This window comes from Ursus arctos, unplaced genomic scaffold (assembly GCF_023065955.2).
Source record: "Ursus arctos isolate Adak ecotype North America unplaced genomic scaffold, UrsArc2.0 scaffold_24, whole genome shotgun sequence".
Classification (NCBI taxonomy): Eukaryota; Metazoa; Chordata; class Mammalia; order Carnivora; family Ursidae; genus Ursus; species Ursus arctos.
The window spans coordinates 32,199,974-32,218,230 of record NW_026622919.1 but is presented as its reverse complement, the minus strand read 5'-3'; the positions used below and the strand labels follow the sequence as shown (position 1 = coordinate 32,218,230).

Genomic DNA, 18,257 nt, shown 5'->3' with positions numbered 1-18,257 from the left:
TTTCCCTTTGTTAGCCAGTTATTCCGAGATAATGCTGCCTCTCTGTGACCTAATTTTGTGGTTTTACAATTCTTTTATCTCTTCACTTGATGCAATCCGATTTCCCCAAAAGAAATTGGTATAAACAAAGTTTGCAGAGTTTAAGAATATGGGGTTTAGTAGACAGAAATCCTAAAGGTCACTCAGGCATTTCTGATATCTAAAGATAAGAGAAGCATTTCCAGATAAGCAGGAGACCTGATTTTTATTCATTAATTGGCCACCTGTCCTTGGAGCAAACAACCCCGCAGGATCGCAGGGTCTCAGTTGAGCTCTGTGAACGGGGTTAGACAGATGACCTCCTACAGGCTTTCAGTTACTTTCAATGTTAAAAGTCAAGATAAAACATGCTAGGTCAATTAAGACAGATGAGCCCTCCGACGAATATTTGAAAACTTTATTTTCTCAAATGAGCACCAACACAGATTGGAAATATGACAGAAACAATGCACTTTTCTCTAATACTGAATCGCTATGTACAAATAGAGGAAAAGGTGAAGACAAATTATTTGAAAATAATTATCTTTGTTATTGAAGCAAAGTGACCTGAAAAATGTCACACACACACAAAAAAAAGATAGGGAAAATAACAAAACCCAAACCCAACAAACACAGTTTGTAAACACAAGCATAAATAGACAGATTCCGTATTGAAAGATCGTCTCTGCAGGTTGGAAAAGGGAACCGACTCTCACTTTCACCAAATGTTATATAAAAACATACAGGCAGATCGAAGTTGGTGATGGGAATAGCTTGTTTCTTCTTGGCTTTACCTTTCACTGCTGGCAGATTTCATGACTGTATTTTGCTTAAGGAAATAAAACATCTCTTTCCTCTACCTTAACCACTAGCATGTTTTCTCACTCGAGGCAGACTCTTTGTTAAAATATCTAAGTTGATTGTGTTCAAGAGTTGATTTCCCAGCCTCTCCTGAACCTGAGGCAATCTGACCTTAAAATAAAATAAACTATTTACCTACAAGGTATGTGTATTATTTTACTGATGTGCTTTCAACCCAAACCAGCGAACGATGTGGCTTCTACCACAACTAGACCCTGGGGTACGTAAGGAGCACACGCACATCTCAGAAACACACAGACTTGACTCTGCTTGATCTTCACAAACAACAGATTTCCTTTACAATCTGGGAAAGTTGAGCACACAAAGAAAAAGGAGCAAAGTAGCAATAGCTCCACGCTCAGAAAAATAAATTCCTCATGGTTTGTGCTGTTGGTCCACTCAGAAACAAAACAACCAGAGAGAAAGAGAAGAAAGCCTTATGTGCCCAAGGTGTAAACTGTAGGTATAGTGTCCCCAATAAAAAAAGAAAAAAGGAGGCACGGTCCAAAGTGCTTTTTACACACACACACACACATACACACACACACACACACACGCAGGCATACACGCACGCACACGCATTAAAAACAAGATTCCGATTTGTTGGAAATTCTTCCAACGAGGAATCACTAAGTTGTTACTAAATCTGATTTTATTTATTTTCTTTTCTAGCTAGTATTGGTGCAAGAAAATATTTCAATTATCAACCTGGTAATGTACTGCAGAGTCTGTTCCGTTGGGGAAAAAAATGCAGAGAGCCATTGCTTTATTGCCTCTATCCAGACTAAAGTGATACAGACCTTTTTTTTTTTAAAAGAGTATATTGGTGATCACCGTTTCCCTTAAAATATACTTCAAGAAATGCAGAGGAAACCATAGAATTTAAAAATGAAAATAAAAAGTGCTCTCAGGGGATCTGAGAAAACAGCACCAAATATATTATTTAAAAAATTAAATATTATTTACAAAAGTATATTTCACAAGCAACTTTTTTTTCATATATATATATCCACTTGAAAATCTTTTTATAAAGGGGACACCTCTTTTTCACACACTGACCCACCAGTCAAGATTTACTCTCTCCGATCTCCATGATCGTGCTGTCTCGGAGTCGGGGCAGCACTCCGTCAGGCCCAGCGGACAGTCTGTGGGCATCAGGTCTGGCTGTATTTGATTCAGGTCAAATCAACCCATCAGCAGCCTGAGACTAACATCCTGGGGTCTGGGTGTAATCCAGGGCCACCGAGGCCACATGACCTAGGACAGCACAGGGGAGACGGACCTAGAGAGTCTGCCAGCTGGACTTCGGTTGCAAATGAAGCCAGCTGCTGGCTGAGGTATAGAACTTCATGCCTTCCCTTTCTCACTTCTTCCTGCATCCCGCTCTACTCCCTGCTCCCTGCCTAGGCTTTACCGTCGAACTCCAATTCCCTGAACTCGCCAGGGGTGAATGGATGAGGTCTTTGGTTATGCTCTGAGTCAATAATTTGGTGAGGAAATTAAAGAAGGAACTGACTGAGGCCATGAGTTGATGTGTCTCCATCACTCAGCTGCAGTCTCTCCAATACCGCTAGGTGTTAGGTAGACAAGCCACGAATGGAGCTAAGTTATAAGAAGCACTTTTGGTTTCATTGACACAAAGGGAAAGCCTAATGAGTTTTTGTTTTTTTTTCCCCTGTAGTTATGGAAAAACCAACATTCTACTCAGATCTTTTGCACCAAGTACGGTGCCACACACCCATTGGATGCTCAATGGGTAAAGAACTGGAAACAAAAACAAAAACAAAAAAACCAAAAAACCAGAACCTGGGTCTAACTGGAGCCTGCTCTGATCCATGCAACAGTCAGAGGTCTCATCCCCAAGGAAGAACAGTGGCACATTGGTCTCCTCTGCCCCTTGAAAATTCTAGGGCACCCCGTGTCTGGTTTCTATGTCAGCACACTCCATTTTCAGTCTCAAAGACAAAACACCTACCCGTGCTTAACCCCCATTTTCTTTCTATGGAAAGGAGTATCAACAGCCAGGACATTCCCTGAGCAAAGGGACTAATCAAAATCTCTAAGTGAAGGCCGCTACCTTCAGGGCAGACAGAATCGGGGATCTAGGATCTCTGTGCTGGGAAGCCAGCTTAGGAATGTGAAAGTTGAAAATGCTTTTTATTGAGATCTTGGCCCGCGGAGCCAGAAGAGCTTTTTCTCTGGGAGTGGAAATGAAATACTTCTTCTGAACCTGTCTGCTTTTTAGTAATGTGGGGAGCACTTAATCTCCCAGGGTTGCTAAAGTACCAAAAAATGTGGTAAAAAGCCTCTGGAAACAAGATTCAATATCTAAGAATCCTTTTGTGTTACAAAAGCGGTCTACTGCTAAACCTGGAGCCACCCAGCTTCTCCTCAGTCCTGCGTCCGTCACTGTCCAGGGCAGGACCACGCCTAGCTCAGGTCCCCCCTGCATCAGCCCACAGACACATGAAAAGGCATTTCCACCATGGACTCCCTCCCTACGGGAATTTGTCTGAATTCTGGAAATGTCCCTGGTTGGCTGCTTGAATCCTGATGAATCAAATTTTACAGATTTTTACCTCTACAAACGAACTCTTCTATGACCTTTAAGGTGAATTTTCCTATAGGATCAGCCTACTTAGAGAATGAGATGCTGAGAATTACCTAACATAATCGGCATATATCTTAACATTAATTACATTTTCGGTCTAAGCAATAAAGTTAACTCAGTGAAATGAGTTTCGGTCGTGCACCGTGTACTGGCTGAACTGCTGGGAGAATACACTTCACAGTGCTGGGTAACTGTAACAAACTCCTTTCTTTCATGAGCCTTATTAAGGATTTGTTCTCTGAACTTTGGTTTGGTTTGCGAGATGGGAGGCAGGGGCTAATATTGGAATTTGTAACTTGATGTCGGAAATCATATCTAGGCCCTCCCCGCTGCTGGATCACTCTGACCATTTCTCTCCACACAAAGCATTCAAGTCCAAGGAGAACAGGTAGGGGCATGAGGAATCTACCGGCCAGGTTATCACTAAGCTTGAAGCCTTGGGACTTTGTTTTCCACAATCTACAATGATAGAACTGGAGAAAAACACCCAAAACTCTATGTACAAAGAATTGCTGCTCTCACTGAAGCCACTGCATATACCAAAGGGGAAAGATGCACTAACCTGTAATGGTTCAAATCTAAACTATTCCCAGCACTGCCCCACCCCACCCCCTTCCTTGCCACAAGGCTCTTCTCTTACTAAGGGTCAAGAAAAAAGGTTAGACAGTCAGAATTGCTAACTGCTTCTACTTTTTATTTTTTCTGGCCCAGTATCTGAGCCATTTCTGCAGGAGCTCCCCAACTACCGCCCCCTTTGTTCCCTGTCCTCCTCAATTACTGATTTTAGTTGGTTGGCGGCCAAAGCCTTTGGGATGTTTGGATCTTGCACCCATTGCAAATGGCAATCCCCCTCTTCTCACCTACGGTGGCTGAAGAGGCAAAGATTACCTGAAGGAGCAGTGAGGCATCAGAGTTATCAAAACCACCTGGGCTTTTCACTCTCTGCTTCCACGACACCCCCAACTCAACCCAGAACCAGGACCCTGACCCCCCTAGAGTTAGGGCCAGTTCTTGCACTCACATGCTAACCTGGCATGGTCGGTGTCAGGAACAGAAGCTTCTGATCAGATAGAATGCAGTCATGAGGTATTTTTTTTTTCTCTTTGTCCTTTTAGACAAGTTGATTATTTCAAGCCTAAGTTACCAGGACTCCAGAAGCAGCACAATTTTGTTCCTACCTCTTAATGGCCCATCCCCTGCCCACCCCTGGGACCCTCAAGGCTCCCCCTTCCCCTCTTCCTCACACCCCCGTGCTGTGCCACTGCTTTCCTGACAAGAGGCTATCAGGCAACTCTTACGTGGGCCCTAGGGCCCTTATCAAGGTGGGCTGCCGCCATGCGGTCAGGCATCTGTTCCTTTTGTTGTTTTGTTTTCCGCCAACACTAGAACAGAGAGAGAAGCCAGGATCAACTCACAAACAGATACAAAGCAAAGAGACAGAGAGACAGCGATTTAGAGGCCGGTCCCCAGAAAGACGGTGTCAGGGTGGGAGAATGCCCCAGATGGCAAGGCCCCTAAATGGATGGAACCAAGCGGTCAGTCACTCTCTCGCGCTTGGGTAGAATGTTCGGTTGGATGGCATTCACGTGGACACTGGGTTAGGCGGATACCCTCCGATCAGTCCCAGCCATTATCCTTGATCATGTGTGCTAGCTCAATGATGTATTTGCCTTCTTTATATTTCTGGCTGCTTTCAAAGGCATGTTCCTAGGAGACACAAAGGAAGAGAAAAGACACTGAATGACCAAAGCAAGTAGGTGACTTGTAGCCATGGAGCGATCAGGACCAGCTTCACCTGGGCTGAGAGAATTCCCGCCACTCAGACACGCCGCATCCCCTTCACTGAGTCCGGCTCTGAGGCAGCACCAGGACTTCCTCAATATTTACAACAGAGTTTCAATATTTTGCAATTTAAATATTCTAAACATTCTTCTCAATATTTACAATAGAATTTCTTCAGGATCTCTGCTCATTTAAGGCTTTGCCCAAATGTCACCACCTTCGTAAGGTCTTTCCCTACTATTCTATTTTAAAAGCACAACTTCCACCCCAGAACTCCCTCTCCCTGCTTCATTCTTCTCCATGGCACTTACCATTTTCAAACACACAGTACAAGCTGCACATCTATTGTGCCTACTGGCTCGCACCACCACAACACGAATTTCATGGCAGGCAGAGGTTTTCATTTATTCTGTTCACTGCAGTATCCCTCATGCCTAGAAGACTGCTTGCCAGATAACAGGTCTTCAGTAACTGTTGAGTGAGTGAGTGACTGTGTGTGCATGTAAAAATCTTAGGGGAACTTGGTTTCGAATGCTAACCAGAAATGTGCTCTATGGATGTATCCATGAAGTTTCTATGGCATAATCCTCAACTTTACTTTGTTACACTTAGAGAAAAGACACTCAGGGACAGAACAAAGCATTGTGGGGCCAAACAGGTCTCTTATTTATCTTGCTGTTTCTATGTCAGGTGTGTTAAGTCTGTTTTTCCTTCATTGCCTTTCTCCAGGGAGAAAGGAGCTACACGAACTCCAGGCTGAAGAACCTGGCAGCCCTCACGCCCCACCCAGCTGCCAGGCCTCCAGAGAGAAAATGCAGTAGAAACCACCTGGCAGATTACCATCCTAAATTTACAACACTGTGGGTGGGCTTGCAGGCTAATAAGCCCCACGGGGGGAAACAGCCCTGTATAGGTATAGGCTCAAAGGGTATTTTATCCCCCGACGCAGATGTATAAGAACATCTTGGTTTATTATATGAAAAACACTGGTCATCACAGTCATTAGACGTCTGGGCTCGATGTGCAGAAGCACGGACATCAGCTCTTTTTCTGAGTCTTCCAACTCAGTAAGCAACTCAACCCTCCTGCCTGTAGGTTCTGGGCAGCATTTGTATGAACTCTGTCTTCTGTTCCTAGAGCTCCGGGGATTTGGGTCTCCGAACAAGAGCTCACACTTGAGCCTCTTGCTGAGAGAGGAATCATTCCACAAAGTGGAGAGGGGAGAGGTGAGGGGAGGGGCACTGAGCGAGAATGTGCAAACATATCACACACACGCAAGAGCTGTGGACTCAGCAGTCATTTCCCTGACATTTCATTATTCCTCAGCTCCGTGTGTGTGTGTGTGTGTGTGTGTGTGTGTGTGTGTGTACGCAACAGAGGAATGTGGTTTGAGAATAAGACCTATTGTTCCGTGGTGGTAGTGTGTTCACGATAGCAGGGAGGTAAAAAGAAAACTAGGAAAGTAAGAATATATCCCTATTAAACAAACAAACAAAAAAAGCCAAGAGAAAAAAAAATTCAACAGCCCCCAAGCCCCAAGCCAAAGGGCACCTGCAAAATGTCCTAACTGGACTCCAGTGGACAGAACACTATCTCTGGAATCTGCAGAAACACCCCAGACTGAACCCTGGCCCCAGAAGCATCACTTAACCACTTGCGTTTACAACTGCAAAGTTTCCATTTACAAAACTGGGATAATTAAAAGTACTTCACAGGATTACTGTGAAGGTCAGAAGAAATAATGGAATGAAAGATTGGAGCACTGGCCTGAGACTTGAGAGGTAATCAATAAATATTTGGGGGAGATGGTGTTTCTCTACTGTCCTGTGCATATCACTATGCCCGTCAAGCTGTTTTGTCTGTTTCCCTGTAGCTTTCCTCCCTGATATCATGACTGTAAACGCCCCCAAGGGCAAGTATTAGATCAAGTTTACTTTGTACCCAACACAAAGGCTTTAAATAAACCTTTGTCAAAGGCGTGAATCATTTTACCTGAAGGAGCAAAACCAACGAACTCAGAATTACCTTCTCTCTGTAATCCTGCACATCGTCAAGGGAGTAAGATGAGCAAGAGGTTGGGGAAACAAAGGCCAGAACATTTCTGAATAATCAAAACCAGAACTGTGGCCCCCAGATCACCCAGAGGGGGCCACCAGCCATACAGGGGAAAACAGGCCAAGGCTAGTTTTTCCCACAAGAAGCAATCAGGGAAACCATAGGGATCTGTGACCATCTTGGCATCATGAAACACGCCACGTAGGGTGTTTCCTTCTAATTCTGAACATTTCAAGGGAGGTGTGAAAGATGGGATCTAAAGGCAAGGCTGCTCTGTAGCAGACCCCACCTGTGGCAGTTACGATTTGCACGTTTTTGAACTTCGGTTAAATGGAATCATACTTTCATGTCGGGCTTCTGCTCAACGTCTTTTTTATTTAAACAGACTTCTTCGTATTTTTAGAGCAGTTTTAGGTTCACAGCAAAAAGGAGCAGAAGGCAAGGAGGTTTCCCCTGTACTCTCTGCTCCCACATAACGCACAGCCTCCCCCATTCCCGGAGCCCTGCAGAGTGGTGTATTTGTCACAATCAACAAACCTACACTGGCACGTCATTTTGACTCTGCGGGCAGTTGGGACGACTCCTCGGGGCTCTTCCGAAGCTAATTAACAGCTAACTAACCACAGGCCGTATGAGCCAGCCCCACACTGACCCAGGGCAACTGACAGGACAGGGAATTTATGGCATTTTACATGGAATAAACTGTCTTCCCAGAGACAGTAAGACTCGTTTTTCAATATCCCCACCATGACCAGGCAGAAAAAAGCACGTGAAAATATCTGCCAATAATAAATATATCTACCAGCAATAACAACAAAAGTTTATTTTCACCCTGGAGAAGGATTGCTCGCTCTGTCTGTTGAGTTAAACAGCGAAGGAACGAATGAATGAACAGGAGGGAGAGTCCAGCCGTGACTATATCTAACAGTGGACATTAACATGTTTGATGGTGCCTAGCACAGGGCCTAGGACCTGAGAGATGTTTCAGAGACATTCATTGGAGCAGAGTGCATGCGCTCAGCAGTGAGACTCCTGGATGCCTATATCCTGGTTTGGCCATGTAATGGCTAGGTAACATCGGATGTACTATTCACCTCCCTATGCCTCTCCGTTTCCTCATCCATAAAATAGGGAATAAAATATGACCTACCTTCTAAGGATGCTGTGAAGATCAAATAAAATAATATAGGCCTGGAACACAGTAGGTTTGTGGAAATGTTATGTGCTATTATTACTATTATTAAACTGTAAAGCAGGTGTGTATGTGTGTGTGCGTGTTTAGCTGTTTCAGGGCAGGTGCAAAGGAACGAGGAGGAGAAGGGGACTGTCAGAGAAAAGAGAAGAATGAACGTGGCAGATAGGAGTGTGCCAGGAACTGCTCTTCGGGTCCAGCTGCCTGTTCCTGGACTAAGATAATCCCGCAAGGTCACAGGAAGCCAGGAGAAGAAAGCAATCTTCCAGCACAAGGCTCTCAGCTACTCCCTTCACCACCCTCTCGCCACTGACCAGACTCTTCAGTACTCACATATTTCCAGCCCAGCGTGGTTTTGCAGTTTTCACAGTAAATGTCTGCGACTGCATGGAGTCCTGTTAGCAACACTCGCTCTTCTGCGGGCCCGCAGCCCACATTAACTCTGTGCCAAGGGACAGAGAGAGAATGGGTAGTTAGTCACACATTCATCCTCGGTCGCTCAAGCTGAGCTTGCAGCGAGAAAATAACTGAGCACGGACACCTCACGGGAAGCCAACGCTGAGAACGGCGTTGTTTATGACCCAAAGTGATAACAGCCCCTAAAAGGTAGCCATGTGGAAACACCTCCATTGAAATGCATGTGAGATCTGCAAGTTCTGACTGAGTCTATGAAAAACAGTCTTTATGGTTGAGACTTTGCTTGGAAGGTTTCTAACTAATGCTTCTAATCTTGTAACCTAAGGGGACCAACTGATGGCCACAGCCATCAGCACGGGTCCTCAGCTCAGAGCTTACTGAGGACGAAATGCAGCCGAAGATGTCAAACATGACATCCACAGAGTCTTGTCCTGATTACAAGACTGAACGAGCCCTGTGTTATCTCCAGCTCAACATGCACCATTGCCCTTCTCACACTTCATCACACTTGTGCGAGCATCACCTTCCTTTCCCAGGGGATAGGCTATAAATGAGAGCCCTATAGGCCACGACTGTAGTGGGGAAGGCTCGTTACTAACGGGGCCTTTTCCTCCAGCCGCTGCTCCTGTTGCGATCTCTGTGTCTTTTGCTCGACCTCCTCTCTCTTCCCGGATGACTCATCTTAGATCTGGTTATGAAGCCTCCACGATGAGGCTCTCAGAAGAACTTCAACTTCTTCCCTATGAGGCTACAGCCCTCTGATGTGCCTACTGTGGGTAGTAAATGTATTATTTTTAGCCAAAGATGCTGCCCCCCCCCCAAAATTCCCAAAGATAATTGGCTATCTACTGTGGAGAGTAAAGTTTCGTAGGGCTTTTATTGTTGAAGAGGGGTAGGGGCCATTGTTGAATGACCACTGAGTGGTGCTCCCACCCCCCTCCCCCCGGATAAAATTTGCACCAAACCAGGGATTACCAGAGACACTCACACTGAGTTAAAGAGGTATGCTCGTCCTTGACTTCCTTGAAACGACTGAAATGCAAGAAAACAAATCGATAGTTAGATATCCATTTCACCCACCCGTTCGGGAAACCAGTCCCACATCGCAATAATCATGACCTTCCAAGGATTGACACAGAGAAAAAAAAAAGAAAAAGGCCCTGAGCCATTTAATAGTCAAGCTGGCAGCTAGCACGGGGGAGGACAAGAGGAGAGAATAAACAGAGCTACAGAGCTTGGGCCGGCCCACACTTGGACTGTTTTCACCAGCCCAGGTGAGGAGATAGAAAAACCAAACTCCACAGTATCATTGAAAACTTCTTCCCTCCTGACACCGTCTGTTTTTTTAACCCACCCAAGATAATCCACACCGGCCTTTGCTGGACCCACTTGATTTCAGGCATCTGTGGGGGCCACAGCTTTCCTCGTGCTGGTTAGGGAAACCAGTGTGAGCACTTTGCTTGCCCTCTTGGTCCAACCCTGAGAAGATGGCAAAGAATCCCCAAGGCAAGAAAGAATAAACCACCAAACCTACACTTCTCACTTCTTGTAGATCCTAAGTGCCCCGCAGTAACAATCCTCCTCGATGGGAGCATGGGAGCTCTCCTGAGGTGTAAGCAACTTGATCTCTAGATCACAGGAATGCTCATTAAGCAGCAATCCCATTTTAAATTCTAGCTTAAATATGAGCTGCTCTCTTCCGGCTGAAGGGTGGCAGGGAACAGGAGAAACGTGAGCCAAAGCTTGCTATGCAGTTTGGCTTCGACTTCCATTAACACAGGCCCTCGCCGTGTTTCCCTCCTCTGGTTACACTGAAATGTCTGCCTGACATGAGCCATCCGTGTTCTGCTTTGCTGCCTGCATTTTTAATGTGAATCGTACTCTGAACCAAACATCCTGGTGTTCTCTGAAAACCACTCTAAAAACAAACAAATAAATAAGGGACTCTCCCATGACCTCTGTTACTCAGTGGCTGGAGAAATCCAGTGGTGACTGGTTAACAGAGGACCAGAGGGTAAGAGAGAACCAGACAGGACACAGATCACTGCACAGCAGACAGCCATTGTCAGAAATACAGGACTTTAGGGATCAGTGCCGCCAGCCAGAAAGAAAGGCAAAATTTCTGACTTGTGGAAAAACTGCCTTTGGGGCAGCTGGATCGTTGGTTGCCTCCAACACACAAATGCACCAGAGGCCTTTGCGCCCAGGTGGAGCTCCGAGGGGCAAGCAGATGTTCCCCAGCAGCCGCTCAGACTGAAACCAGCTCTTTCCTTTGGGTTTTGAAACATTCCTGGGGGAACGTAAGAATGTCCAGGTTAGAATAAGCAGGAATAGGAGTGTCCCAGCCTTGAAAACCTGTAGGTCTATGCCGAGTGTTTGGAAGAGACAGTGTCCCTGTGACACAGACCGTGGACTTAGACAACCTGTTAGTTCAACCCTGGAGCAGAAAGACACCTAGCACTGCAAGGAAGCCAAGGCTTCACCGTCTGGCCTCACCAACCTCCGCGGTCTCTCACTACGGTGTCCTTTGCTCTAGCTGGGCCAAACCACCACAGTTCCTGGAACTTGCATTTCACCCATTTGCCCAGGATGTTCCCTCAGATGGGGAGGCTTGTCCACCTCACCAATGCTAGGCCTTGGCTCAGCTTCCTCTCTTTCGTAAGGCTTTCCCTGACCTCCCCCGGAAGAGGCACCCATTGGCACCCACGTTCTGGACTCCTCCTGTCCCCTGTCTGTTCCTCTTTCTTAGCACTGAACATACTGGATCTAATTTATGTTTATTTTCTAACTCCCTCACTAGACTGTGAGCTCCCTGAAGGGACAGGCCAAGTCTTCCCGCTCTCTGAACCCCTAGACCAGAGCACATGAACCTGGCACACTGTAGGCATTTATTAAATAGTTACTCCACTGGGGAATTGCCCCTAATTTCCTTTATTTCTTTAGGTGGCTTTACTGATGTGTAAGTGTTGTCATAAACTGTACTTATTTAAAGTGCACTGTTTGTATCTACCTGTGAAAACATCACCACAATCAAGACCGTGACACCCAAAAGTTTCCTTTTGTCCCTCTTCATCTTATTGCCTTCCCTTCCCTCCTCATCCACCAGCAGCCACTGCTGTCACTGTCACTTGTACTCTCCGGCTTTTTATAAATGAAATCACATAGTACATAGTGCTTTTTGTCTGGCTTCTCTCACAGAGCAATCATTCTTCCAAGATTCATCCACGTTGTTGCATTTTATCAAAAGCTCATTCCCTGGGGCACCTGGGTAGCACTGTTGGTTAAGCTTCTGACTCTTGGTTTCAACTTGGGTCATGATCTCAGGGTCGTGAGATCGAGCCCCGCGTTGGGCTCCGTGCTCAGCGTGGAGTCTGCTTATCCCTCTCTCCCCCCTCATCTCTTTCGCTCAAATAAATAAATATCTTTTTGGTTTTGGTTTTGTTTTTTTAAAAAGCTCATTCCCTTTTTATTGCGGAGTTGTATTCCATTCTATGGATTTACCACAGTTCCTTTATATTTGGTCTGATTTTCATAAGGGATTTGGACTAGTCAACCTCCCAAGCCCCTTACAGCTCCAAAATTACATTCTCTTGTAATTCCTGGTTCTACATTATGGATAACCGGGAGCATCATCTTCTAAGAAACACCTGTTATGAACTTCAAGTTTGCAGCTTAGAAGAATGTGGCTATGGGAAAACAAATTCTAGAAGAAAGCAGACAGGAAGGTGACAACACAAAGCAACATAGCTCTACCATTTATAACAGGACAAGGCATTTACTTCCCAAACACACACAGATCTACCACACCCAGAGACAATTGGGAATGCAGGCTGAGCAGCAGCACGGTAAGACTTTCCGGGATAGAGGAATGGCCAGAAGGTATGTAAGACAATCAGGGTAGGGAAAAAACACTGAATTTTTAACCTATTTTTACTTTTCTTTCTGTTATTTTCTATTTTTATCTTTAAAAGAAGTGTCACTAAACAGTCATAGAGATTTGCCACAGGGATCTTCCCTGGGCTAGCGTCATGTGTGCACAGGTATCTAGAAGGAAGTGGGGGGCTCTCACTGTGCGTCTAGCAGTGATAGTGGTCCCCTTCAGTCTCTACTTTCAGCATATTGTGAATACTGCTGTTTCTGTGCAACAGAATGTCAATAATGAGACTAATCTTAAAAAGGGTGGGGGGATATTTGGGGCTCCTGGGTGGCTCAGTCGGTTGGGCGGTTCAGATCCAGACATGATCTCAGGGTCCTGAGATTAGGCTCCGAGGTGGGCTCTGTGCTCAGAGGGGAGTGTGTTTGAGAATTCTCTCTCTACCTCTCCTTCTGCTCCTTCCCCCTGCTCATTATCTCTCTCTCTCTCTAAAATAAATAAATAAAATCTTAAAAAACAGGATATTTAAACAGTAGGATCCTTACAATTTTTTGTGTAGGACAGCACACCACAAAGAGGTTCATTTACTTCAAAGTATTTAAAAACGTAAAGAAGTTCTACATTTTTCTTTTGTAAAAAGATGAGCATTCCAAACTCTCTGGCCTTCGCTGTAAGAAGTAGCTGGCAGTAGTATGGTACTCTTATTCTGCAGTATTTTCCAAAGAATAAACCACAAAATCTGTCCCTTCAAAGTATAGGTGACATTTTAACAGGGAATGGGAATATAACCTCTTTTCAAAAGGAACTTATGCTATGGAGAGACCTGGTATCTGACAATGTATTCATTTTATATGATCTTTGTAGTTTAGAATTGATATGACTGTACAAAAAATTGATTCAAAACAAATGATATTTAGAAGAAAATGCAGGTGGAAATCTTTGTGTTAGAAAAAATTTCTTAGATCCTGCCACAGAAACATTTTATAAAAGAAAAGGACTACTAAATTGAACTTCATCAAAATTTCAAACTTACTCTGAAAAACAAAGAGAAAAGTTAAGCCACAGCCTGGGAAAAAATATCTGGAAATCATATAATAGACAAAGCACTTGTACCTGAAATATACAAAGAACTCTCAAAATTCAACAATAAGGAACAAAAACCCAATTTTAAAATGAGCGAAAGAGCCTCTCTGCTCCTAACCCATTCAAACAGACATGAGATCTTTTGGTGTAGTGCCAGCCACATCCCCCAGACACAGTGGTGAAGGTCAGAGTAAATGGGTTTAGTCGTATTCCGTGCCTGGTCACCAGGGCTGCTTTCAACTCTGGCAAAGTGGATATTGTCACCATGAGTGACTCCTTCGTTGACCTCAACTACGTGGTCTGCATGTTCCAGTATGATTCCACCCATGGCAAATTCAACGGCACACTCAAGGTTCAGAATAAGAAATTTGAATGGAAAACTCATCTCCATTTTCCAAGAGCAAGATCCCTCCAACATCAAATGGGGTGATGCTGTGTTGAATATGTTGTGGAGTCCACTGGGGTCTTTGCTACCACTGAGAAGGCCAGAGCTCACCTGAAGGGTGGGGCCAAGAGGGTCATCATCTCTGCCACTTTCTGCTGATGCCTTATGTTTTTGATGGGCATGAACCGTGAGGAGTAGGACAACCCCCTCAAGATTGTCAGCAATGCCTCCTGCACCACCAACTGCTTGGTCCCTCTGGCCAAGATCATCCATGACAACTCTGGCATTGCGGAGGGACTCATGACCACAGTCCATGCCATCACTGCCAACCAAAGACTGTGGACGGCCCTTCTGGGAAACTGTGGCGTGATGGCTGAGGGGCTGTCCAGAGTATCATTCCTGCTTCTACTGGCACCATCAATGTAGGCAAGGTCATCCTTGAGCTGAATGGGAAGCTCATTGGCATGGACTTCCTATCCCCACCTGCAACATGTCAGTCATGGATCTGAGACCTGTGGCCTGGAGAAAGCTGCCAAATACGATGACATCAAGAAGGTGGTGAAACAGGCATCAGAGGGCCCCCTCAAGGGCATTCTGGGCTACAGTGAGAACCAGGTTGTCCCTTGCGACTTTAACAGTGATACCCCTTATACCTTTGATGCTGGGGCTGGCGTTGCCCTCAATGACCACTGTGTTGAGCTAATTTCCTGGTATGACAATGAATTTGGCTACAGCAACCAGGTGGTGGACCTTATGGTCCACATGGCCTCCGGGGAGTAAAATCCCCCTGGACCACCAGCCCAAGGGAGAGCGAGAGGAAGAGAGAGGCCTTCGGCTGCTGGGAAGTCCTTGCCCTAACTTGTCCCCTGACACACTGGGAGTCTCATGACCTCTAGACAGTTTCCATCCTAGACCCCCTGAAGAAGGGGAGGGACTCGGGGAACCCTACCTTGTCATGTATCATCAATAAAGTGTACTTCTACCCAGCCAAAAAAAACCCCAACAAAACAAACCTCAAAAACATTTTTAAATAAAAAATAAAATGAGCCAAAGATTTGAACAGCCTTCACCGAAGATAAATCGATGGTAAATAATCACATGAAAAGATGCTCAGCAAATTAAGGACACAATGAAATCAAAACTACAATGAGATACCACCTCACACGGGTCAGAATGGCTAAAATTAACAAGTCAGGAAATGACAGATGTTGGCAAGGATGCAGAGAAAGAGGAACCCTCCTATACTTATATTGTTGGTGAGAATGCAAGCTGGTGCAACCACGCTGGAAAACAGTATGGAGATTCCTCAAAAAGTTGAAAATAAAGCTACCCTATGACCCAGCAATTGCACTACTAGGGATTTACCCCAGAAATACAAATGTAGTGATCCAAAAGAGCACCTGCACCCCAACGTTTATAGTATTAATGTCCACAATAGCCAAACTGTGGAAAGAGCCCGGATGTCCATCAACAGATGAATGGATAGGGAAGATATGGTCTATACATATACAATGGAATATTATGCGGCCATCAAAAAATGAAATCTTGCCACGTGAAACAACATGGATGGAACTAGAGGGTATTATGCTAAGCGAAATAGTCAGAGAAAGACAATTATCATATGATCTCACTCATATATGGAACTTAAGAAACAAAACATAGGCTCATAGGGGAAAGGAGGGGAAAAATGAAACAAGACAAAACCAGAAAGGGACAAACCGTAAGAGACTCTTCTTAATCATAGGAAACAAACTGAGGGTGGCTGGAGGGGAGGGGGTAGGGGGACAGGGTAACTGGGTGATGGACATTAAGGAGGGCACGTGAGGTAATGGGCACTGGGTGTTACATAAGACTGATGCATCACTGACCTCTACCCCTGAAACAAGTATCACATTATATGTTAATCAACTGAATTTAAATAAAAAGTGAAAACAAAACAAAACAAAACAAAACAAAAATCTCTGGAACAATGAGATTCTGAGAACTTTCAGGTTGGTGAACACATCAAAGTGAGCTTTGTGCCCTGAAAGGGCAGGAAGGCGCCACCCTCCCCTCTACCCTCACCCTTTGCTCTACCTATCTCTACCATTTGGCTGTTTCTGAGTTGCATCCTTTATAACAAAATGGTAGTCATAAGTGGGGGGGGAAAACCCCAGCACAGTGAGATATCACCACACACCTATTAGAATGGTTAAATTTTTTAAGCTGTCAAAGCCAAGTGCTGTCAAGAGTGTGTAGCAACTTGAACTCCCTCATACACCCCAAAACTGTGTAGCCACTTTGGACGGGAGTTTGGGGGTTTCATTTACCCAAGTTTAACGAAAACCTATGTTCATGTAAAAACCTGCAGGAGAATGTTTTTACAGCAGCTTTATTCATAATTGTCCCAAACTGGAAACAACGTTGGTGAGTGGATAAAACGATACCTCCCATATAATGGTAGTAACCACGTGTTGATACATACCAACATGCATCTGAAAGGCATCAGGCTGAGGTAAGTGGTTACCAAAGGTTATGGGTAAGGGGAGAATTTGACTGCAAGGAGTGACGGGGGAGACAGAACTGTCATCTTCATTATGGGGGTGCTTGTAAGACCAAGTATTTATCAAAACTCATAGGACTGTATACCAGAGAGTGAATTTTACTTTGTAAATTTTTTTTAATTTTAAATCCAATAAAAATTTTAAAATAAGCCATCTCTATAATCTCCCATCTGTACACTGTATTTCTGTATTTAGACAATTAGGAAACAATTTCCTAATCTACTCGAAAGTATGCCGAACAAAGAGCCAACTGCAAAGTCCCGCGAGAACGTTTGTGTAATTGGGTAAATGGGGATCATGATTTTCATAGGCACAAACATGCTAATGTTGCATTTGAATCTACCTTTCTTCGTAAGAACTTTTCAGCAAGGGAAATTGTTAAAGTACTGAAACATACTCTCATTAGGACATACCTCAGAATTACTATATCAGAAAGTGATAAGCCAGTAATTTTTTTAAAAGAGCATATTAAATCACATACCTTCAATAAATAAGATTTGAAACCAATTTATAATTGTTCTTTCTCCCTTTTAAATTATTGATCATTTCTTTCAATAAATCTTTATAATGTATATATTACATAGCAGTACGTGTAAACCACTTACAAGTAACCATATATTAGGAATATATACTCAAACATTTTACTAGTCGGAATATGTGATTTTGAAAGTTTGGAGACCACTCTGAGTGTTTCTGTCTGCTTCCGGGCAGGGCCTACAAGTAATTTCCTCTAGACTGGCATAGCCCAGAATTCCTAGAGAGTAGGGGATGGGGAGGACACATGGCAGAGAAGAGAAATGCCAGCCAGGCCCAGAGGTCCCGCCCAGGGCCACTATGGGTCCTCCAGGCCTGTTCCACGAAAGCGCGCTGGCCGAGGCCCACACTCTGCAAAGGGCTGTCTCCGAGGCACTGTCTCCTCAGGTACGCTCCTGGGTGACGGTGAACCTGCTGGCTCAGCCTGGCTCTCAGGACCTGCTGAATTTCCTGGGACAGATCTCTGGAAGCTCTTCCACCATGGCTTCCACTCTGGGCCTCTGCCAAGGCAACATTTACGATGGGAAAAACAGCCACTGAGAACAACAGGCATCTTGCAAAGAGACACAGACGAGAATAGCCCCGGCTGGGTCACTGTATCCTGTGGGGCCCGGCCCAGCCTGGCGTACCCAGGCACAGGCTGGCACTCCCTTGAGTGAGGGTGGTACCAAAGGTGGGGAGACTGAAAGGAAGTTAAGGAAGCAATTAGAATGAAGCAAACAGAATTTCAGACCAGGAGATCCCAAACAGACTGTCAGACATATTTGTTTCTGTCATTACTGCCAGGCAACAAGACCGCTCTTTTCCATGTTGTGTATCAACCAAGGCTGGTGTTCAGGACTCCAGGAAAGGTTTTTTTGTTGGTTTGTTTTTTTTTTTTTTTTAAATAAATTACACAACAC

The 18,257-nt window shown here is 44.7% G+C and overlaps 1 protein-coding gene and 1 pseudogene across 3 annotated transcripts in view; one reads left to right on the top strand and one right to left on the bottom strand.

Annotated features, from left to right (window-relative positions):
- Nucleotides 1–422: 422 nt before the first annotated feature.
- The window catches only part of YPEL2 (yippee like 2), a 61,467-nt gene continuing 43,632 nt past the window's right edge, over nt 423–18,257 (bottom strand). For all 3 annotated transcript variants that reach the window (XM_026517468.4, XM_044390801.3, XM_048223760.2), the window contains 3 exons: nt 9,925–9,968; nt 8,853–8,961; nt 423–5,197 (listed from right to left, as the gene is read on the bottom strand). In XM_026517468.4, coding sequence (XP_026373253.1) covers nt 5,108–5,197; nt 8,853–8,961; nt 9,925–9,968 — 243 coding nt within the window. In that variant the 3' untranslated portion in view covers nt 423–5,107. The remainder of the gene's footprint in view (nt 5,198–8,852; nt 8,962–9,924; nt 9,969–18,257) is intronic.
- Nucleotides 10,888–15,058, top strand: LOC113269169 (glyceraldehyde-3-phosphate dehydrogenase-like; annotated as a pseudogene).